This window comes from Myotis yumanensis, unplaced genomic scaffold (genome assembly GCF_028538775.1).
Source record: "Myotis yumanensis isolate MYYU_CA2020_CCGP unplaced genomic scaffold, mMyoYum1.0.hap1 SCAF_7, whole genome shotgun sequence".
Classification (NCBI taxonomy): Eukaryota; Metazoa; Chordata; class Mammalia; order Chiroptera; family Vespertilionidae; genus Myotis; species Myotis yumanensis.
Window position 1 is genome coordinate 82,309,873 of NW_027223758.1, and position 23,769 is coordinate 82,333,641.

The 23,769-nt window shown below is 42.5% G+C and overlaps 2 protein-coding genes across 6 annotated transcripts in view; one reads left to right on the plus strand and one right to left on the minus strand.

Moving 5' to 3' along the window:
• Positions 1–4,892, plus strand: part of KATNAL2 (katanin catalytic subunit A1 like 2) — a 67,170-nt gene extending 62,278 nt beyond the window's left edge. For both annotated transcript variants that reach the window (XM_070421107.1, XM_070421108.1), the window contains exons 14-16: positions 2,717–2,879; positions 3,962–4,064; positions 4,571–4,892. In XM_070421107.1, the coding sequence (XP_070277208.1) occupies positions 2,717–2,879; positions 3,962–4,064; positions 4,571–4,710 (406 nt within the window). In that variant the 3' untranslated portion in view covers positions 4,711–4,892. The remainder of the gene's footprint in view (positions 1–2,716; positions 2,880–3,961; positions 4,065–4,570) is intronic.
• Positions 4,893–8,109: 3,217 nt separating this feature from the next.
• HDHD2 (haloacid dehalogenase like hydrolase domain containing 2) overlaps positions 8,110–23,769 on the minus strand; it is a 32,304-nt gene continuing 16,644 nt past the window's right edge. For all 4 annotated transcript variants that reach the window (XM_070421111.1, XM_070421109.1, XM_070421112.1 and 1 more), the window contains 3 exons: positions 18,549–18,765; positions 16,277–16,340; positions 8,110–13,079 (listed from right to left, as the gene is read on the minus strand). In XM_070421111.1, the coding sequence (XP_070277212.1) occupies positions 12,976–13,079; positions 16,277–16,340; positions 18,549–18,765 (385 nt within the window). In that variant the 3' untranslated portion in view covers positions 8,110–12,975. The remainder of the gene's footprint in view (positions 13,080–16,276; positions 16,341–18,548; positions 18,766–23,769) is intronic.

Here is a 23,769-nt window from a genome sequence, read left to right on the forward strand (position 1 = left end):
ACCTCACCTCATCCTCCTGGAAAGCTCCTTCTCTCTGTGTCGGACCATCCGTTTCTTAGATCCCATGTGGCCTTTGGTTTGGTTTACTGTCTCCCTTCGGTCCTTCAGTACTTTCCTGATAAAGGGTATACGGGAGGTAAATTATTTTAGGCTTTGCTTGTTGAAAATACTTTTATTCTATCTAACAACTAAATTAATGGTTTGATCAAGATTTCTCCTCAGAATTTTGAAGGCATTATTTTCCTTTCTTTTATTAGCTCATGCTACTGATGAGAAGTCTTATTCTTAATCCTTTGTCTGTAACCTGTATTTTTCTCTCTGGAAGCTCTTATGATCCTCTCTTTGTTCTCAGGGTTCTGCGATTTCACCATCATGTGACTTGGGTCTCCTAGCAGTGACTGTGGTGACAGCAGTGACTGAGGCACAGGCTCCAGAGTCTCACTCTTTAGGTTCAAATCCAGTGCCCCCACTCAACTAGCTTTCTGACCTCTGTGCCTCAGTTTCCTCATCTTGAAATGGAGATGATAATACTACCTACCTCATAGGGTTTTCGTGAGAATTAAATAAATTAATATCTGTAAAAAGCTAAAAACAGTGTTATTTAAGCATTATCTTTTATTAATATTCAAATATGAAAAAATGATCTCTTAGAGTTCTGTGAAGTTTCTTGACCCTGTGCCTTGAGTATGAATGTTGGTCTGGAGAGGGGGGATGGTTGTACAGGGGAAGATGTGGCTGAGTCTCTGATGTGAAACGAATTTCAACAGGGTGAGGCTGATAAAGAAATAGGTAACTGCTATTGCTGGTAAGACACCCCTGGACTATGGATTCTCAGCTCAGGATTGGAAGAATAACAGGGAAAGGGAAGACAATCTTTGAAGAAATCTGGTCACTCCAATTTAGAATTCAGATATGCTCCCTGGAAAGGTATTTTTGTTTTTCAGTTTATAAGGAAATATCATGACATAGATTCAGAATGACAGAAAAATGGGAGGATACTTTAGAGATTCTCGATGTCTTTATGAATGAGAAATATCTGGTGATGATGCTGTCATTGTTAGTCTTCATTAATGGTTAAGCTGGACCAACACAGGCATTTCCTAATTTCTATATTAGGAAGTCAAACAATTATTTACCTTTCTAGTAAGTGAAATTTTAACATATAAAGTGTTCACAGACTTATACTCAAAATGCTCTGTTGATAATAGGAATGACAATTCAGGGTAATTTAAGAGCCCCAGTTAATGAGGGAAAGCTCTACATTAAATAATAATTCCAAATAATTCATTTAGAATGAATATTTTTGAAATCACCATTTTGTACCACTCTCATGCAATAATTGATTTGAAGACCATTAAGAGATGCTAAAACCACTAGTTGAAAGGGAAGGGGAAAGGAGTATTCATATGGTGCCAATGTATTGTACATAGAATACTTACTATTTGCAAAGAGGCTTCCATTACAATGGACAGATATGCTATCAACAGATGATCCCACTATTCAAACACCACATCACTAATAGTGAGATAAGCCAGCATGTGGATCCCAATATAACAAACATATTTGCCAAAAAATCTTTATCCTGATTCTAATAACTAAGCTTTTAGGTCTGCCTTCCATCTTAGAGAATAGGGGATAGAGGAACCAGGAACATGATACCATGAGGAAAACATCAAGCCAATCCAGAATGTGGAGCATTCTACAACTAGCCTTATCTTTTCAAAAAGGGGCCAGGACAAGGAGACTGGTCTACATTATGATATTTAGGAGTTATAACGATATGTAATGCATGATCCTTGATTGGATTTTGATTGAAAAAACTATGAAAGATATTTTTGGCATGATGGGCAAAATTTTAATAAGGAATGAGCATTAGACATACTATGCCATCAATGTTAATTCTGTCAGGTGTCCTAATAGCATTGTAGCTATGTAAGAAAATGTCCTTTTCAGGGGGAGAGGGGAGACTGCCAGCAGAAGCATTTAGGGGTGTGATTTCATGTCATGATGTAATTTACTCTGAAATAATTTAGATAAATTGATATGAAGCAGGTTATGGCAAAATGTTAACTGTTGTTGAATCAAGATGGTAGGTACATGGATATTCATTGTTTTATTCTACTTTTCTATTTGTTTGAAAAATTTCTATTAAGAAATTTAGGGAAATGGCCTGCAGATGCAAAGTTGTGTACATCTGGCCTGACAGTGTTTTGGAAGGAACACGAGTGAGTATGTCAAGGGCCACATTTGCTTTGGGCACCCTGGAAGGAGCATTTGCTCTCTGCGTTCACCACAGCAATGGCATGAGATAGTCATTTGCTCCAGAATATAGGAGAGTTTTGGAAGAATTAATGCGCTTCCCAGAGTGCCCACGTTATCGTCAGGAATGATTTACTCACTGGAGGGGTCAGATTGAATGATTCATGTTAGGACTGCAATGGAAATGCTCCTTGTTTGGCTGCTAGTGAGATTCTCTCCCCCAAATCGAGTCACTTAAAATTACCTCCTTTACGTAAGTTTTTTTTTTAAGGATGTATTTTCTTTTCTTTTTTTAAGCAAACAACATAAAGTAGTTGTCCTATCCATTCAGGCATCGATGTAGAGTTAAAATGCTGAATTGCTTCCTGCAGTGCAAAATTGTTCTTAAATTGACCTTGTTGCTTAGGAAGTGAGTTCACAGCCCCAACCAGTTCCTTTGTTTCTGACGTGATTTCAGGGAACTGGACTGTGCCATGTTACGCCGCCTGGAGAAGAGGATTCTGGTTGACCTCCCCAGCCAGGAGGCCAGGAAAGCCATGATCCACCACTGGCTGCCCCCTGTGAGCAAGAGCAGAGCGCTGGAGCTGCACACAGAGCTGGAGTACGGCACGCTGAGCCAGGTAAGCTGCCCTGGAGAGGCATCGTAGGCCAAGCAGCCACCACGTGACCATCTTCTCGGCAGAGTCTTCTCATGAGCTGCTCGGAGCCTCTTCCTTGAGTCACTTAGAAACGATCCAAGCTCCCCAACAATGCAACGGGCCTCTTCTTCATGAAAGAATGAGCTCTTTGTCACTCGGAAATATTCAAGCAGGGAGAATCAATATGATATAGTAAAAATAGCACAGGGTTTAGACCTGGAGAACCTATGTCAAATCCTTGCCCTGTCAGCTGCTTACTATCTGTGTGACCTCAGGGGAGTCACTTATTCTCTGAGCCTCAGCCTTTCCAATCTATAACAGCGGTTCTCAACCTGTGGGTCGCGACCCCTTTGGGGGTCGGACGACCCTTTCACAGGGGTCGCCTAAGACCATCGGAAAACACATATATAATTACATATTGTTTTTGTGATTAATCACTATGCTTTAATTATGTTCAATTTGTAACAATGAAATTGGGGGTCACCACAACATGAGGAACTGTATTAAAGGGTCGCGGCATTAGGAAGGTTGAGAACCACTGATCTATAAGGTGGGTAACAGATATGCCACAAAGGATTACTGTGATGATTAAATGAGACGTCTTTTACAAATCCAAAAGCTCTAGGTGCATATCTGTTGCCTTCATTGTCACTGCTATCATTGCCTTTTCTGAGTGGATACTTGAACTTGATGTTCACTGAGGTTCCTCTAAGGCAGCTTATGGTCTTATTTGCAAGAACAAAAATGTCCACTTAAATTTGATCATCCTTGGATTTGGCACAAGGGCCCCATTAGACTAACATGGGTGGTCTAGTCTTCACCAACATCTTATAGCATATATTGGGAGGGGAATTAGGAAGTTGTTGGCCAGCTTCTTAGGTTATCCAAACATGTTAGAGACCTCTCTTTCCCCAAGCATTGTCTATCTGGGAATCTTTGTACAGTGTCCATGTGGGGCAGATCCAGAATCTAAACAGGGGCTCTGACATACTGGGTCCTGACCAGAAGGATGTGATCACCAACATTCTGCCTGCTGACCAATGGCTGGTTTGGGGCTCTTTCAGGAGACTGAGGGCTACTCAGGCTCAGACATTAAGCTGGTCTGCAGGGAAGCAGCTATGCGGCCTGTGAGGAAGATCTTCAATGCACTTGAAGATCACCAGTCAGGTAAAGCTGGGACCACAGCAAAGGTGCTCTGGGAGGGAAATCTGTTTAAAAATCCAACTTTCACCAGCAGGTGGAGCCTTGTGCTTGTTCTTGGGGGCTCTTTACTCTTGCACACAATCTTGGTCTCTCTTTCCTGCACTCACTCAATTCCTTCCTCCTCTGGTGTTCTGTTTTGGATCCACTTTGCCCCAGATGATAAACTCCTTAGGGCTCGGGCTTTTATTTCTCTGGCACACGATGATGTTGGGCTGGATCCACTGCAGCACTATATAAATATTAAATAAAACTTTGATGATACATTTAAATCACATATTTTTGTCTGGACTTCAGGGGCTGAGTTGTACATTAAAGAATTTTCATCTGAGCCCTCTTTAGTGTTGACTTTTCTGCATTAACCATTAAGAATGTTGCATTATGCATTGTCTTGAAAGAAGGTCTATTAGCATTTCAAGAGCATTGATCACCATAAGGTCGATTGTTATGCTGTTACTGTTGTTTTTATCTAGAGAGCAGCGATTTACCTGGGATCCAGCTGGGCACAGTGACCACTGCTGACTTTTTGGATGTGTTAGCTCACACCAAGCCTTCAGCAAAGAATCTGACTCAGAGATACTCAGCCTGGCAAAGTGAGTTTGAATCTGTTTGAAATCACATTGACCCTGACCTGGCCACAAAGACAACCACAGAGGCCTTCTGCTTTATTAGTGTAAGTGGAAGAAAATAATGATTGGAATAAGAAGAGAGAAAATCATTCTTGAAGACTGAATTAATTTGGACAACTGTATTGCTTTAGAAATGAGATATTTTCATTAATTTTTCATAATTGATGTCAGCAAAATATTAAAGATTTCAATTACAGTCAGATGTGCTATTAGGTCATACAATGGAGACTTTTCTTACAATTAAACTCTGTAAAATTCTGAAGAACAATCTGTTGCCGTGTTCCTCATTTGTGACTGGGATTTTCCTTTTGATGGAAAGAAAAATGTAGTTAGGAAAAGTGTGTTGGAATGCAGGAGGTGGTTCTGAGATGGGGAGCCAATTGGAAGCTAAGCTTGATATAGACCATCTGACCTACAGACAATTCAAGGGTGGATAAGGACGGGAACAGGAAAGGAAATGCAGGGTCTATTTCTTTTGACAATATTCTGAATTTCATCAGCTCTCAGTACTTCTGACCTCAACCAGTTTTATCAGCAGCAAACCCCTAGCAGAATAGGCCTCACTCGGAAATGTCACTCCATCTCTAGAGACCGCTGCTTGGAGTCTAGAGCTAACATCAGTGGTGACTAGCACACCACCACCACTAGCTACCAGTTTGAACATTTTGAGTTCTGACCCCTGATAACATCTTTTGACTTTACTGTGTGCGCTGCCCGTCTCTTCCCATTACACAGCACCTCGTTGGATCCAAAGCTTCGGCTGGAGTATCTGAGCTTCTAGAACAGTCATGCCCAGTCTCCCTGCTCTTAGGCTCCTCCATCTCTCCATATGGGTCATGAACAGCTAGAAGCATCTCCCTCAGAAACCCCCATTTGAGAAGCATCCACTTTCAACTCCTGATAAATTCTGAAGGCTTCCACCCCCAACTAGAACTTATCTACAGTAAGTCACCATCTTTTCCTTGCCTTGTTTCATCATCCCTGCAAGACAGGCTCCTCCTCCAAAGAAAAACTTCCAGTAAATGGGACATTTGGATAGGTAAATATTCCAAAGAACTTTGTTTACCCTTTTAAGCAAAAACAAAGCATGAGGGGGGACATTATTTTGAGTAGAATATTCTCAAATGTCTCTTAAAATGCACTCATGGGAAACTGCAGTCAAATTTAAAATATACCTTACGTAACAAATTCGAAGTAAACAAAAAGGTATTTTACCATAGGATATGCTAAAAAATACTTCATTATCATTAGCTATTACCCTATGCCGCACTAGTGATACCTGAGGCATAGGTCTCTGAACTAAATGGCCGCAGGCTGCTAACTGTTCAATTTCCAACATCTGCTTCCTGTGCTTTTGGGTTATTTCCTTGGTCAGGCTGCCAGCTGACATTTCTTGTAGCTGGTAGTCCATTTGCTTGTGGCTACTTGTCCTTTCTGATTTCATAAAATCCCAATTATCTGGATCCACTATTGTTAATTTGTTGTGGTTGGAAAGTAGATAAGTTTGCATTGTATGTGTATCTAACAGTGAACACATAAAGGGCAGGACACTCTTGTGGACATCCTTTGTAACCATATTTGGGCCCTTTTAGCTTACAGCTGCCCGTTCCTGACTCCTCTCAGGGTTATGTGTGGTTTTGCCATCCCTCACAGTAAAGACACCCAATCTTCTTCCACTTCCAGAACCCTACACACAGTCCACTGTGTACCGAACACATCTCCACATCCTTCCTCCATTCCTTTTAAGAATCTCCAAGTTCATCTTGTAATACTTCCAACTTCATTCAGTCACATATTTAATCCTTCTCTCCTTTCTCCCTTGCAAAGATTGTCTCCAAATAATTATGCATGTGGTTTCAGGTCACGCTTTTATTTTGGTGAGTTCTTTTTTAAAAGACAGTTTATATATTAAAATGACTTCCTGCTTTGGGTGAAATGAAATGTAGCTCTTTCATCCCTCTGCCCTGTCCCTACCACACAAGTATGTCTTTTCTTATCATTCCAAATAGTCATGTTATGACGTTAGGTTTACTCAGTAATCGGTATTCACTGCAGAGCCAATTAGTGAATCAGGATTAATTTTCTTTTTTGGTGACTTTCATCTTACCTGGAATTAATAACTGCCCTTTCCCCCCATTTGCTTAGTTTTCTAAGTATCTTTTTTTTTTTTTTTCCAACACATCCTTCAGATCAGTCAGTTACCCATCAGTATTATTTTCCAAATGGCCAAATATCAGACAAATTTTCAATTCTATCTCCGGGCCCTCTGGTCCTGGGATGCAAGGGGAAGGGAACCGAGGACCCCTGTAGTATAAGTAAACATGTGCCTAATTCCCATTGTCAGCCCCTCATCATCTCACCCTGGCCCACTGCCACACCCACTGTCCCCAAGGCCTTAACTTTCATGGTTTCACTTTTTCAGGAAATAAACCTCCATTCTCCTGCCTAGGCTGGGGGTACTCACCTGGCTCTCAGGGTGGGCAGGGTCTAGGGCTCCATTGTGTTTACCAGCTTTCAAACAATTCCTTGCTCTCAACCCTGCCTCACACCTCACTGCCTCTCTACCTAGTACCTCCCAGCCTTGAGTCTTTGAGGTGGTTCTTCAGGATGAATTTTGGCTCTTTTCTTTGCGCTGATTTTAATTATCAACACTGCATTCACTTACCATCTTCCAAATTCTCACATCCTCTCATCCACTGATGTCTCTTCTACTGTTCTCTTGCAGGTTGTCTTCCTGAATTTATGCATCCTCTCTTCCTTTCCTCTTTAGTAAGGCTTTGAAAGAGACCACCTAACATATATGATTAATCCACTATGTTTATAGAATCTATGATTATTTTTAAAGTAGATTAAAAGCACATCTGAGTTTATAGGGATATGGGAGATTGACCGATTAATTGAAGGAAGAAAATGTAACCTAAGCCAACATGTGGTGTTTTCTTCTAAAGCAGAGGTCACAACTCAAATTCCTTTAGAAGCCTAGACTGTAGTAACACATGAGTAAAGTGAGGGGGGTGTAAGACAAGGAAGAGTTGGGGAACATGGGGAAGTGGAGAGGGCCAAATCTCTCTGAATGGCAACAGTGACTCAGCTCCTCCAACTGAATACAGAAATTCAGACCTAACCTTGCCAGATCTTCCAATCTTCCGAGGAAAGCCAGTAGTTGATATCTGCACTTGAAATACCTGACAGATGTTGACCCTACTCATCTAAAATAACCCCCTCATGTTGGGAAAATTGGACAGATACATGCAAAAAAGTGAAACTAGACCACCAACTTACACCATACACAAAAACAAACTCAAAATGGATAAAGGATTTAAACATATGACGGGAAACCATAAAAATCTTAGAAGAATCCATAGGCAGCAAAATGTCAGACATGTGTTGTAGCAATATCTTTACTGACACAGCTCCTACAGCAATGGAAACTAAGGAGAAAATAAACAAATGGGACTACATCACAATAAAAAGTGTCTGCACAGCAAAAAAACAAAACAAAAAAAAAACATCAACAAAACAACAAGCAAGCCCACTGCATGGGAGAACATATTTGCTAATGTTATCTCTGATAAGGGTTTTTAATCTCCAACCTTTACAGGGAACTCATACAACTTAACAAAAGGAAGATAAACAATCCAATCAAAAAGTGGGCAAAGGACCTACAGAAAGCCTTTGTAAGAGGACATACAGAAGGTCAAGAGACATATGAAAACATGCTCAGTCACTAATCATCCAAGAGATGCAAATCAAAACAACAATGAGGTACCATCTCACACCTGTCAGAATGGTATCATCAACAAATGACAAGTGCTGGAGAGGATGTGGAGAAAAAGGAACCCTCTTGCACTGCTGGTGGGAATGCAGACTGGTGCAGCCACTATGGAAGGCAGTACGGAGGTTCCTCAAAAAACTAAAAATGGAACTCCCATTGGGCCCAGTGATCCCACTTCTAGGAATATATCCCAAGAAACTAGAAACATCAATCAGAAAGGACATATGCACCCCTATGTTCATAGCAGCACAATTTACAATAGCTAAGATTTGGAAACAGCCTAAGTGCCCATCAGCAGATGAGTGTATTAGAAAACTGTGGTACATCTACACAATGGAATACTATGCTGCTGTAAAAAAGAAGGAACTCTTACCGTTTGCAACAGCATGGATGGACCTGGAGAGCATTATGTTAAGTGAAATAAGCTAGTTGGAGAAAGATTAATATCACATGATCTCACTCATTTGTGGAATATAATGAACAACACAAACAGATGAAGAAAAATAGAGCCAGGGGAAAAAAATATTTTAAAATAGAAGTAATCCTGTTATTTGCAGGTTTTTAATATTTCCTACAACTTGTGATATTATGTTAGTACAGTTTTGGTAATATTAAAATTTTTTTTCTTGAAATATTAATGTTTATTGCATTAATATTATATTTAAAAGTTTTTCTTGCAATATTAATGTTTATTGCATGTAAACGGCTAATTATTTTGTATTTACAATGTGGTAATAGATTTATTTTGTATATTGTAAAATAATAACATTAATTATAAAATAACCCCCTCACTCTTACTGGCTTTAGTCATCTTCATCACTTTATCAGTATCTGTAGTTATGTTTCATCTGCATACCCTATTCAAATGTTAACACCATGGTTGTGATACTTTTTACGTTGCTATTGAATGAATGAAACATTTGGCACTGGCCAAAGCACTTAGCTCACTGCACATGACCTCCTCTCTGACAGGACTTATACAACCCCTTGAACTTGCCAGGGTCCTTTGCACTATTAGTTCTATTTTTATATGCATCGATTTCCCAACTAGAAGATATGCCTTTAAGGAGTGGGAGCTACATTCTGCTCTCTCTTCCTTAGTGCTTTACACACAGTGGGCATTTAATAGTTTGATCATCTCAGGCACAACAGCTAGTGAAACAAATAGGTGTTGAGATGTGTATGACACGAGAGTAAGCACTGAAAAAAGTAAGGTATTCAAATTGTTTGATTTTAACAGATACATAGTTTAAGTTATGATATTTTCTGGTGCTTAGGCGCCTTGCTCTGGTTGTCTATTATAGGTACCCAAAGACTTCAGTTTCATATTACAGAAACAACGATTGATCCAAAACCAATTGAACACAACCTGTGTTTTTTACTTACCTGTCCAACATGCTACTGTAATATTTAAATGTGAAATTAAGGTGAGGAAACTTCTGGCATCCACAGCTATAGGTGTTTGATGAACTGTCGCTCAGGGTGAGCTCCCTTTCCTAGACATTACAATCGGCTCTGACCGAGGTAGAATGGTAGTAGAGCTATGAAAAACTAGCAGATTCTGGAGGTGTGAGGGAAGGGGCAATAAGCACGTGTCTCCTCCACTGGCCTGGGGCTTCGTCCTCCTCCACCCTAGCAAGGACCTGGCTCACAGCAGATACTCAATAACCATCTCCCGACAACGGGTGTTCTCCAGTACCCTTTCTAGTCCTAAGATGTCACTTAGTCCCTATTCTGGGCCCAGGACAGAATTACAGTAAACCGGATGCAAATATTGTCCTTGAGGTTAGGACCACAAGATAGCCCTTTACATGGGAGGGCTGAAAAATGAAGTCCTTTAGATAGTTTGGTTTTAAAATCTGCTTCATGAGGCCCAAGACAGACCAACCAGCTGAGCTGGGAAAATTTATACTAACCTGGATCTAAACCAAGATTTTTATTTATCCTCATGAACCTGTAGACAGGTGGCTAGTGAGCCCTATATAATGTTTGTTAAATCAATAAAATATCAAACTGAGATGGTAAGGGCCCACGGGGCCAAACCAGAATGAAGCAAAGTAGAGAAGCCATTTCTCTTCGCTGGATGTTATGCTTAAGTGATCTCACCCATTCCTGTCACTCTATTTAATTCCTGGCCATCAGTGATGCCTACCTCTTGGCTTTGGCTCTAACCTGTCTCCAGAGCATTGGATCCATTATTTCCAAGTGTCTAAGGGGGCTTCCCCTATGGCAACAAGTCTAAAATGAATCTTATTTTGTCCCCCCACCCCCCACAGCTATACCTTCTAACGTTAAATTCCTGTAATATTTACAGCTAGTTTTGTATTGGTTCAGTAACCATCTGAGGGCCTGTGCTGTAGCAGATATTTTTTTAAAAAATGAGCCACAGCCCTGTCTGGTGGGGACAAGAGACGTGTGAAGGCCTGAGTGTAATCTAGTAAGTGCTACGCGGCTCGAAGGTGGGAATACCTCTCCATCCTGCAGTCAGGATGACATCACAGAGGACGGATGGAGTATTTATGTCTGTGTGTTCCCCTCAGCTGCCCCATGAGTAAGGGTCTTCCAGGCTAACTCCTTTTCTTACATGCTTATTTCCTAGTCTGGCACGTAACACAGAGCAACTAGCAAACAATCACTGATCCAGGCGCCCAGATGATAGGCCAGAGTTTAATGCAGCCCCTGCACCAGGCACCAACCAGCACTCTACCTGCACGCTGAGCTTCTCTGAGTGCGGCTGTGCTCCGAGGGAGCTGAAATGTAACAGAACATCTTTCTTTCTTTTTTTTCTTTTTTTTAAACTCGCAGGAAGACTTTCCCCATTAAAGGAACTATAGAGAGGAATTCCACCAACCCTTTCCACATTGTTAAACATTGTGGATACTGCTACATCACCACCACCAATATCTAGCATTTGCTTGATTCTGTTCTAAGTACTTAATGTATGAACATGAATTTAACCCTCACAACAAGCCTATGTGGTGGACATGATCGTTATCTCCATTTTTACAGATAAGGGAAAGGAGGCATGCCAGGCTAGATCACTTGCCCAGGATTACAGAACTAGTTATGTGCTGCTTAGGCTCCCAAATCTATGCTCTCTGCCACTCACTCATCTTTCAATCTAGGGTTGTGGTCCTGTCACATCTATCTCTAGGATGTTTAGGTAGCAAGTTGGGGCATCTGCAAAAACAAGAAGAGTGATCACCAAACTACCAAAAGGAGATGAGGAGAGGAGCTGCCATTTATTTAGCTTTGCTCCCTCCCATCTAAGACCAAGCTGATATCTAAACAAGAATCAAAACCCAAAGCTCATTAACATCCGTGTGTGCTTCAATAAGGTGAACACTACAATGATGTACAATTACATGCTAATAATTCAATGCCCAAGAGTCCTGTAAAACAATTGCAAAGGCCCAGGATTATCACAGTATGCAAATGCACTGGAAAATCATTACCTACTTAGTCCCCTTCATTTTGGTGGGTTTAACATGAGAAGAATAATCCATGCTACCAGACGAGATTTCATTTTACAGCTGTAGTAACCAAGTACATAAAAGCCTGAATCTGTCCCAATAGCTTCTAAAAGATTTTTCCCATAGTGTCAGAGGCAAAAATAATGAAATCTTGCAAATGTACAGTAAATAGGACCCTCGTGGACACTAACTTCAAAAATGCATGGTCTATAAGACATTAAAGGCTTGATTTTAGTTTCTTCACTGTTCCTGTTAATAACAATGTCTAATTAAAACATCTGTAAAATACTGATAGTTTTAATTTTACATAAAATTTCCAAAACAACTGTTACACACTATAATAGGTATCTGCAATGAATAGGTTATTAATGGAAATATTATTTTAAATTAAAATCAGGTTCTAAATTTAAATTAGTCATCTCTGGCTAATGAAGAGAAAAAGAAGTCATCCGTGCTGGGAATAATACTCCAGATAATCTAGTTTTCAACATCCGTTAAAGCAAATTCATTCAATCACTTGGGCTAAAGGACAATTTATTTTGCTTCTTCTGACTTGTACTCCACTTGGCACTTTTGATGGGTTTCACAGCTGAACTGAATATTAAAACTATAGCGTAATGCATCTTTCAACTTCATTCACAATCTGAACCTACCCTCCCAATTTAGCAGCGAGGAGATAGCCGAGAACTCGACTCCCTGCAGTAACTTCTCCCTCCCAGCCCTGCCTAATCTGATGAATATTTTAAAAGGCATGGCATAAAATCTCAGCTTTCCTTTTCTTCAGGTCTCATCTTCTTTTACAAAATACAACAAAAGAGATAAGCAAGGCTTAGTGGCTAGCTGTAATTCAATACCTTTCTTCTAATTAGTGCACAATACAAGAGGGTTACACATCTCAGTGCTGGGGGCTGTGTCTGCCTGTGCTGGCGTTGAGTTGGTAAGGAATTCATTCCAGACGATGAAAAGCTGCATTTCAAGTTGCTTCTGATTCATACAATGGTTCACAGTAGATGCTGCAGAATGTGGTCCACAGCATGAGGGAAACTCTCACATGTTAAGTAAGGAGGTGGACTAATTTTTTCTTCATCTGCTGCTCGGTATTTTCCTGAAATGGAAGTAAAGATAGTGAACGAAGGCTACTGCTACACTGCCAGTGATCACAGCCTGTGGACACCTAGACCACTGCAGAACTGCCCTTCCAATTACTCGAGAATCAGGGTCCACATCTCCCAAAGCACCTTTTACTGAGGCTTCAGGATGCAATGAGGCAATTCAAAGAAATATCACATTGAGCATTTTGCAGGCCTACCTCTAGCCATTCACAATCAGAGGTACTAGGTCACCTGTCAGCTAAGGGTCCCTTCAGAACTCCACAGCTGATGAAATTATTTTCTACCCCCACAAGCCCTGAGGACAGAAATGGTGAGTAAATCAATGCTTTTAAGTGGAAGCCCAGACCCCACAGGGCAGAGGCCCTGTCAGCTCCCGAGGGTGACTGCTGCCAAGCAGGAGCCCTATGCACCTGGCACATGAGAGCGCCTGGGGGTGGGGAAGGGAAGAGTGATGGATGCTCATAGGTCCGGGCCAGACTGTGTGCATGGAGGGGCTCGAGGGGCGGGACACTGCCCAACTCTCCCCAGACTCTGGGCCTCAACACAGCAGAGGCCCCATTTCACACAGTGGTCACAGAGAGCTTTCACTAATGAAAATCAGATGACTTGTGGTCCCTCTTTAAACACTCTTACTGGGTCCCCCAGCCCTTCAGAAAGAGCCCCAAATCTCTATTGTTGCCTAGCAGGCCTCGGACATGGGCCCCAGCAGCCCTGTCACCCCAGCATGTGCACTTGTCACAAACTGCAGTCCTAGACTGGACCTGGCTCTTTTGAGGACTGTCACACCTGCTATTCGTTGCCTGGAACATTCTTCTCACCCGATTATCACCCTCATACTTCAAGTCAGATTCCATATTCCATCCAAATTAGATCCCCTCCTGTTTATTCTCTCTTAGTGCCCTGTATTTTTGCCTCCACGATATTTATAACAATTTATAATCTACATATATAAAAGCTTAAGCAACCGTTATGACCGGACGACCACACAACTGGATGACCGGCTGGTAGCTATGATGCGCACTGAACACCAGGGGGCAGATGCTCAACACAGGAGCTGCCCCTTGGTGGTCAGTGCACTCCCACAGCCAACCTCACACGGTTCCCCCCATCCTGCCTGCCAGTCAGCCCTGATCACTGGCCAGGCCAAGGGACCACATCCATGCACGAATTCATGCACCAGGCCTCCAGTCTATAATAATAAAAGCATAATATACTCATTAGACTGGATGTCCTTCCAGACAACCTTACAGAGAAAGCCAGGGCTGCGAGGGAAGCCCGAGTCCCGGGTGCTAGAGGGAAGCTGGTACCAGCAAGCATGAATTTCGTGCATTGGGCCTCTAGTTATTTATATATTTGTTTAATGTCTGACTCACACCTGAGATTATTAAACTCTCTGAGAGCAGGCACTAGGCCTATTACATTCCCCAATGTACCCTTAGCACCTGACATAATGACTAGCACATTGTGAGCATTCCACAATTAATTTTTTTAAAAATATATTTTATTGATTTTTTACAGAGAGGAAGGGAGAGGGATAGAGAGTTAGAAACATCGATGAGAGAGAAGCATCGATCAGCTGCCTCCTGCACACCCCCCACTGGGGATGTGCCTGCAACCCAGGTACATGCCCTTGACCGGAATCGAACCTGGGACCCTTCAGTCCGCAGGCCGACACTCCATCCAGTGAGCCAAACCAGCTAGGGCCACAATTAATTTTTAAGAATGGAAGGAGAGCCCAGCAGGTGTGGCTCAGTGGTTGAGCTTCAACCTATGAACCAGGAGGTCACGGTTCAATTCTTGGTCAGGGCACATGCCTGGGTTGCAGGCTCCATCCCCAGTGCACGAGGAAGCTGATCAATGATTCTGTCTCATCATTGATGTTTTTATCTCTCCCTCTTCCTTCCTCTCTGAAATCAATAAAACTTTTTAAAAAAGAATGGAAGGAAAGAAGGGAGGGAGGGAGGGAGGAAGAAGGGTTGGGAAGATATTAACTGAAGAACTTAAATGCATATACTAGTATGCATAACCCATGGACATAGACAATAGTGCAGTGAAGGCCTGGGGGAGGAGGGCACGGGTAGAGGGGGTTAAGCAGGGAAAAGGGAGACATCTGTAATACTTTCAACAACAAAGATTAAAAAAATAATAAAATAAAATAAAAGGGAGAGAAGAATTGCAAAACACTGCTTCAGCTGAGGTCTTGAGGAAGAGGCCAACTGCCCTGTAGCCACCCTGGCTGCCTCTGGACTTCTCCTTGCTCTCCATTCCTTTTTCTGTGGTCTCTGCAATTCATTTTTCTGCATTTTCCAGTATTCTCTGCCTAAATGCAGCTTCCCCAACACCAAACCCACCATTTTCTACAATTCCTTGTTTTCTACAATTATCTCTTTAAGAGGCTTTGCCCAGCAAACACAAAGCCTAAAAACTCCGTTCCACACCTTTGCTCTGCAGTCGTGAAGATGCTTCTTATCCTACTGACTGTGAGTTCCTACAGAAGAGGGGCCAGCAGCAAATGTACAAAGGTAATGAACATATACCTCACTCACCTTAGCATCTTCAAGGTACCTGTCCACAGTACACAGCAAACTACTGCTAGTTTTTTCTCAAGCTTAAATCCCTTTAAGGATTAACTCCTTTGCAAGGTTTCTACTGGTCTTATAGGTAAGTTAATGACTAACTATTCCTCTATCACATAATCCCTGCACCCCATGGTCTAAGGTCAAATATGTGAAAGGCAAGTTTCTTGGCCATATTGATAAGGGCTCGCAGAATGCTTCTGCATACACTGGCCAGCAAGTGGGCTTTCTAAAAAGTACAAATTGACACAGTAGCTTACATATGTGTGATAACTCTAGCACCTCCCATTGTGTCAGGCATACAGTTGGTGCTCAATAATGTTGGCTGAGTGAATGAAGCAGGCCATCATCACTCCTGCCTGACCCACTCACTGTGGCAGTCTGTGCTTTCCTGGATGGGTAAGTGAATAGGCTTCCTGATCTAGTATTGCACAGCATGGGCCCTCCCATGTTTTTCCCCTGTAATCCTAAGACCATTTTATTTTTGCTTTGTGGCAGAAAGAGAATTACAGTGTCCAGTGATTTGGCTTTGCCATTTCTGTAAGAACTTTCCTTTAAGCAACTCTGTATCCCACCATCCTGTTTCAGAGAAGGCTTATACAGAAGATACATACCAGTTTTTACTAAGATGCCCAGCATGCCAACATCCTGAGCCCCACCAACATCATCCCTGCAATCCTAGAAAGCACAAAGAAAGCATTTAGTACAGGGTCTTCAATTTACTTGCCAATAAAACCTACCAACCAATTGATTTGACTTATTAGGCTCGGATGGCCAACTGTAACCCCATGTTTGTTTTTTAAATGAAAGACAGAAAGATGTAAAAATGGGTAAATTCACATGTAACAGTCTGAGGCAGCACATCATTTGGAAAGGGAAGTGTCACAGAGGTGGAAGGTGTACAACAGAGCAGTCATTCTAGTACCAAACACAGAGAGCACAGTCACAGTTCTTCAATGTTGCCACGTGTGTGCATCGATCTCCTCTTAAAACAGATCATGGAAAAAGCATCCTATCCATTTGGCAGCTTTTAAGGTGGATGATCCAACTGCAAACAGTGAATGAACTAGACCAGTAGTTCCCAAACTTATTTGGCCTACCGCCCCCTTTCCAGAAAAAATATTACTCAGCCCCTGGAAATTAATTTTTTTAAAATTTTAGTAGCAGTTACTCATCGCCCCCAAATGCACCTGTGGCCATTACCGCCCCCCTGGATTGCTGCAGCGCCCACCGGGGGGCGGTAGCGCCCACTTTGGGAATCACTGAACTAGACTCAGAAGAAAGCTTTTCTGCCGCCCATGTAATATATTATCCTTACTTTCCATCTGATTGTCCCTAACAGCCGCAATCAAGTCAATTCAGTATGCTTAGACCGTGGGACTGCCTGACATTCACTTCACACTTGGGAACAACAGATCAGTTAGAAAAGGTGGTCCTCTTTCCAATTCTTACTCAAGATGGGGATGAATGTGCTTGGTTGATTGTGATGATAAACACAAGGTAAATAAAATCCAAGGGCTGGGAGAAACATCAAGAAAATCAATCCTGCTATCACATATCTATAAGCAGGATTCATTCAGATCATGCCTGAAGAAAATATTTTTCCATTAAAGTCATTAATATTATTCAACAACAGCCTTTGGAAATGAGTCCTAGAATGTCAAAAATCTTCATTCAAAGTCTGACTTAAAACCTTTTCTGTTGCATCTAAACTTTCCCTGTTGAAGCAGTGAAGATGGGGGAGAGGAAGAGAAAGAAGGGAGGTGGGGAAAAGTGGACAAAGAAAGGGAGCGAAGAAACCGCACCTCTCTGGGCTAACCAAGGACCCTGCATGAAGCTGCTATTGCATGCCTTTCCTGCCTCCCACCCTGTCCCCAAACCAGTATCTCCCGGGATAAAAAACTCTGATAACCACCTTTCAAACACATATTTGCCTAGGAAAGTCAGATACAGACTTGACTATAGATGTGACTGAAAAGATGGCTTCTGACAACAACACCAAGTTCAATGACTATCCTATTCAGTGTGAGGTGAACACACCCTGAAGTGGAAGAGGGTATCAGGAGAACTGTGAAACACTTGCACCATCACAAGTTACGAAAGCAAGTTTGTCTTGGCAGGGTCCAGAGCCTCAAGTTTTACTTCCAGCTGTGCCACTAATTAGCTGCAGGAATGGAGGTATGCAGACTTCCGGCTCCAGGCTTCAGTTTCCCAGTCAAAAATGGAGAGATTCGGACCAGACAATCTTGATGGCCCCTTCCAGCTAACACGTTATTCTTTATAACTAAAATAACTAGTAATCACTGCCACCTATTTAACACAAGGCACTGTGCTTTCTAGCTCTTTCTCCCTCATGGCACACGTAGATGTTTCCCCAGGACACTAGAGTAAACTGACAAGGTGCTCACGGCCAGAGCCTCCAAACGCCCAGACCTGCCACTCAAAGGGCTGAGGCAACCAATGCCTGTAGCTATTTGTGACACATTGGGAAGTTCTTCCATATAGCATTTACTAAGAAAAAAATCAATAATGGTAGAATTCTTTAGGTATAGGTTGTTCCCTGCATAAGTAATATTAGAAAAATCTAAATTTCTGAAAAGGTTTCTTTAAAAAGACATATCAAGCATTTGAATGACTTGCATTTAATGGTCTTTTGAATTATATATATATCATCATACTTCAGAGCATGTCAAAAATCATCAAAATTTCAGTTCTTTACAAGAATACCACTACACATCTACGTGAAGCCCGACTTAGAGGCAGCCATTTCTCTCCATCTGATGTCATCAGCAGCAGAGTCTGCTTGGGTGTGAAGCAGTGCTTCCAAGCTGGCTCAGCCCAGCATGGCAGGTGAGCTCAGGGCATTTCCGGGGCTCTTCTACTTACGTCTCCTATCATGACGGCCTCCTCAGGTTCACAGCCAGTGCCCCGCAGTGCTTCCAAAAAGAATGTTTTCTCTGGTTTTCCTACTACTGTGGCTTTGGTATCTGTGGCATACTCCAAAGCAGTCACAAATGGTCCAGGCCCCAGGGCTAAGCCATCTTTCCTCTTGTAATACCTGGCTTTGTGGATTGCTATCAGAGGTGCCCCATCCAGGAGTAACCTAAAGAGATAGAGAAAATGGAGATTGGCTAAAAGCAAGGCCTTTATGACTGGAAAAGAATGTCAGACTTACAAAGTGGTTTTACAGTATTCACATTCACAGAAACAAAGAGTTTCTTATTAACTTTTAATGACTTGCTATCTTCTAATGAATTCTCTAAGAACTGCTGGGAATTAAATTCAAATACACTGAAGAAAGGTGATAGATTATTAAATTTGGGATTGCTTCAACCTTTTACCTTTAGAGGTTTCAGACACTTTACCGGAATCACCAGGGAAAGAGAATTAAGAGAAGTAAAGCTAAATAAGACACTCAAGGGAAGAAGCTTAACTTAATGAGACAAGTTGTTTCAACCTTCCCTAATGGTAAGCAGGAGGCTCTTGAGCCCTTTCCAGTATCACAACTGTTGCTGCAGTGACACATTCAGCTAACTCCAAATACCTGACTTCCTGTTTCCTCTACTCCAACATGTAAGTTTCTTTCTAATTCAGGAATTTAATAGAGCATTTTACAAACGCTTTCTGCTTGTACCTTTACGTCTTCATTCTACCTTTTGACTGCTTCTGACATTACTTTGCAAATCAGGCCATCTTCCCTGAAGAACACACCAACAAGGTTTAAGGGAGAGCCTTTACTGCCAAATCTCTTTTGTTGCCCTGATATTAGGATAATTATTCTCATACCAACTAAAGGGCACAAAGCATTTTACCATTAATTTGATAACCAAACTCTACATATAGTTAAGAATCCTCATTAGTGACTTAGGCAAAACGTAAAACAAATCCAAGAACCCCCACCAACAACTTCTTAATACTCACCACCCAACCCCCATCCAAAAAATATCTGCCATCCATCCCAACAGTGCAGCCTGTAGTCTCACAGCAAGAGAGTCACATGAATATTATCATCTAATGGAATGCAGGACATGATACACTTAAACTGCTTTTAACCAATGTAATGAATGATCTCACAAAGCTTAATTTACTTTAAGCCATCTACTTAGTTAAAATATTTAGTATGTCCATCGAGGAAGAATTCATCACATCTTACCCCTCACAATTATGAGTAATTAAGCGCTCAGCTATGAAAGTGCTAAATTATTTTTGTCAGTGGGCATGGAAATGCCTTCCTGTGGGAGATGCAGAATTCAGACATTTATGATTAAATATTTTATTAAGTAAAAACCAATACTGGACTATTACAGGGCCTTTCTGTTAGTTACTACAAATTGCTCACAGCACAGGACAGATCCTTCAAATTTATTCACTAATATTAATACAAGTTTACTTCTTAAAGCAGACCTTAAAATCCAGCTGTTAGGAAACCTGAAAAAGCCACTATGCTGGCCTTAAAGAACCACAGCTGATAGCAATGAGATAATAATGGGTGATTTATCTATCTCCCTTCTTGTCACCCACCCCCAATCCCATTTATTTGCTACTCTACCACGGAACTGGAATTCTTTATGCAACAGACCTCAAAATTGCTTTCCACTTACATAGCTAAACTAAAAACTCATTTGATTTGTCTTTGTTAATATTTTATTATGTATTAACTGGGGATAAGACTTATCAGCCTGATTGATGTGTGTACTCAATTCCCAGGCAGTGCTTTAGTGCCTTCCCTGAAAGGGCTGAGACTATGGGCTCCTCTACATGTCTCTAAGTGGAAACTGGACTACACGAGGCTGGAAAAGATAGGCATCTCTCAGGGAAGTGGTTCCTGCTTCTGTCATCCTCTGCACAGCATAAGCTTTACCGAGTCTTTCAAGAGCCAACCATATTCAGGACAGACTGAAAGGTAAACATTTTCTAGGACACAGATTAGAAGATCTTTTATAGTTAAACATTTTTTGAAATATCAAAAATAGACACCCCAATACTTGGGAGTGTTTTTTAACCTACCAGACAGGGCAGCAAAGGGTTGGCTGTTTTTGACACCAGAAATAATGTATCAGAAGGAAATATTCTGATAATTTTCTGTCTATATCTAACTATAAACCCACCGAAGTGCAAGAAGCAAGGAAAAAAGGGCACAAAGGCCTGATGCAAAAAACTCTGGCTGTGATTTCCGTGTGGGCAACGGAACAAACTGAAAAATCCTAGTGAGGGCAGGGCCACAATATAAACACCTCAGGCAAACATCTAGTCCAGTGGTTCTCAACCTGGGGCAGTTTTGCTCCCCAGGGACATCTGGCAGCACCTGAAGACTTTTCTGGTTGTCACACTGGGGAAAGAGGGGTGCTACTCGCATCTAGTGAGTGGAAGCCAGGGATGCTGCTAAACATCCCACAATGCATAGTACTGCCTCAACCCAGCCCCACAGTATTTTCTGGTCCAGAATGTAGTGTCCACACTTCTTAAAATAGGTAACAGCAAATCACTTCATGTGGGCCTAGGTTTCTTATTAATGAAGGGACTGAACTATCAGGGTTTTTCAACCTTAGCACTACTGCCATTTTGACACATTGGACTCTATCAAAATTAAGAACATCATGTTCTCATACTATTAAGAGCACAAAAAGGCAGGGATGAGATATCTGCAATATATATATGTATATCCAACCAAAAACATCTACACTAATAAAAGAGAAACATGGTAATTAGCGTACGACCGCTACCCTTTTCATTGGCTAATCAGTGAGTATATGCAAATTAACTGTCAGCCAAGATGGCGGCCGGCAGCCATGCACTGAAGCGAATAGGGAGGCTTGCTTGCTTCAGTGACTGCGGACTCCAACGTTCCCGCCTAACTTGTCGGCCTCTCAGCTGCAACTCTAAGCAACTATGTACTATGTTGCAAATAAGAAAATAAACAAAACCCCAGAAACCAGCTGTCAGTCAGCCCCGGACCGCAACATTGTATCGATGTTTTCAGCAGCGAGGCCTCAGAGCTAAAGCTGGCCCAGAATAAAAAAAAAAAAAAAGAAAACAAGGAGCGGTTGGAAGCTTCAGTCACTCACCAGCCGGAAAACAGCCCTCAGCCCCTCACCCAGACTGGCCAGGCACCCCAGTGGGGACCCCCACCCTGATCTAGGACACCCTTCAGGGCAAACCAGCCGGCCCCCACCCATGCACCAGGCCTCTATTCTATATAGTAAAAGGGTAATATGCCTCCCGGTACCGGGATCAGCGGAGCAGTGAGGCTCCCGGCACCGGGATCAGCGTGACAGGGGGCAGCGCCCAAACCCCCTGATCGCCCTGCAACTCTGTGTGTGACAGGGGGCAGGGCCACAACCTCCCTATCTGCCCTGCTCTGTTCGTGACAGGGGAAGGCGCCCCAACCCCCTGATCAGCCCTGCTCTGTGCCTGATAGGGGGGAGCTCCCCAATCCCCTGATTGCCCTGCGGCTCTGTGTTTGACAGGGTGCAGCGCACCAACCCCCTGATCGGCCCTGCTCTGTGTGTGACAGGGTAGAGCCATAACCTCCCCATTGGCCCTGCCCTGAGTGTGACAGGGTGCAGCGCCTCAACCCCCTGATCCGCCCTGCTCTGTGTGTGACAGGGGGCGGTGCCCCAACTCCCCTATCGGCCCTACTCTGTGAGTGACAGGGGGGAGCTCCTCAACCCCCTGATCGGCCCTGCTCTGTGCGTGACACGGGGGAGCTCCCCAACCCCCTGATTGACCCTGCTCTGTGTGTGACAGGGTACGGAGCCCCAACCCCCCTGATGGGCCCTGCTCTGTGAGTGACAGGGGACAGTGCCCCAACCCCCTGATCGGCCCTGCTCTGTGCGTGACAGGGGGTGGCGCCGCAACCTCCCCATCGACCCTGCCTTGAGTGTGACAGGGGGTGGTGCCCCAATCCCCCAATCGGCCCTACCCTGAGCGTGACTGAGGGTGGCATTGCAACCTCCCGATCCGCCCTGCTTTGTGCATGACGGGGCGGCGCCCCAACTCCCCAGACGGCCCTGCTCTGAGCCTGACCAGGGGCTGCACTTAAGGATTGGGCCTGCCCTCTGCCACCTGGGAGCAGGCCTAAGCCAGCAGGTCGTTATCTCCCGAGGGGTCCCAGACTGTGAGAGGGCACAGGCCGGGCTTGGGGACCCCCCTCCTCCCGCCCCCCGAGTGCACAAATTTTTGTGCACCGGTCCTCTAGTGTATATATGAGTTCCATCATATACACAAATCAGTAAGAAAAATACAACCCAATCAGAAATGGTAAAAGATTTGAATGGGCACACTGCAAAGAAGTTATCCACTGGTCAATAAGTACATGAAAATGTTTCAAGAACATTACTCATCAGGGAAACACAAACTAAAACCCAGTAAGATACTATACACACCAAACAGAATAACTGCAATTTCATAGACTGATCAGAGATTGGTGGGAATTTGGAGCAACTGAAACTCACACTCATAGCCAGTGGGAATATATGACATGCTATAATGACTTTAGAAAATTGTTTAGCAATATTTACTAAAGCTAAACAAGTACTTATTACCCAGTAATTTCACTACTCTACAGACCTAAGAGAAATGAGCACATATATCCCACAAAAAAACATGTTGAAGAACATTCATAGCAGCTTTATTCATAACAGCCCAAACTGGAAACCATCCAAATGAAAAATAAATAAATTGTGGGACAGTCTACTACACAATACAATAGGCTACTACACAACAAAAATAAAGAAACAAAACAACAAGAAAGTACCGCTATCCGCAACAACTTGGATAAATCTCAATAACAGACAAAAAATTATACAATTGTATGATTTAATTCATATGAAGACCAAGAACTGGCAATCCTGACAGGAGTCAGTAGTGCTACCTTAAGGAAAGAGTGTACTACAAGGCAGGAAGCCTCCTAGGGTGCTGGAAATGTTCTAGATCTTGATCAGAGGGTTACAAAGGCATACCTATGTGTAAAATGCTATTGAATTGTATACTAACAATTTGTGTACTTTATTGTGTATGTTACACATTAATAAAAAAGTAACAATATATTTATGTGGCTTTTTTAACTGCAAGTTTTATTTAGAGTAGCAAAAGTTGCCTTGATCGT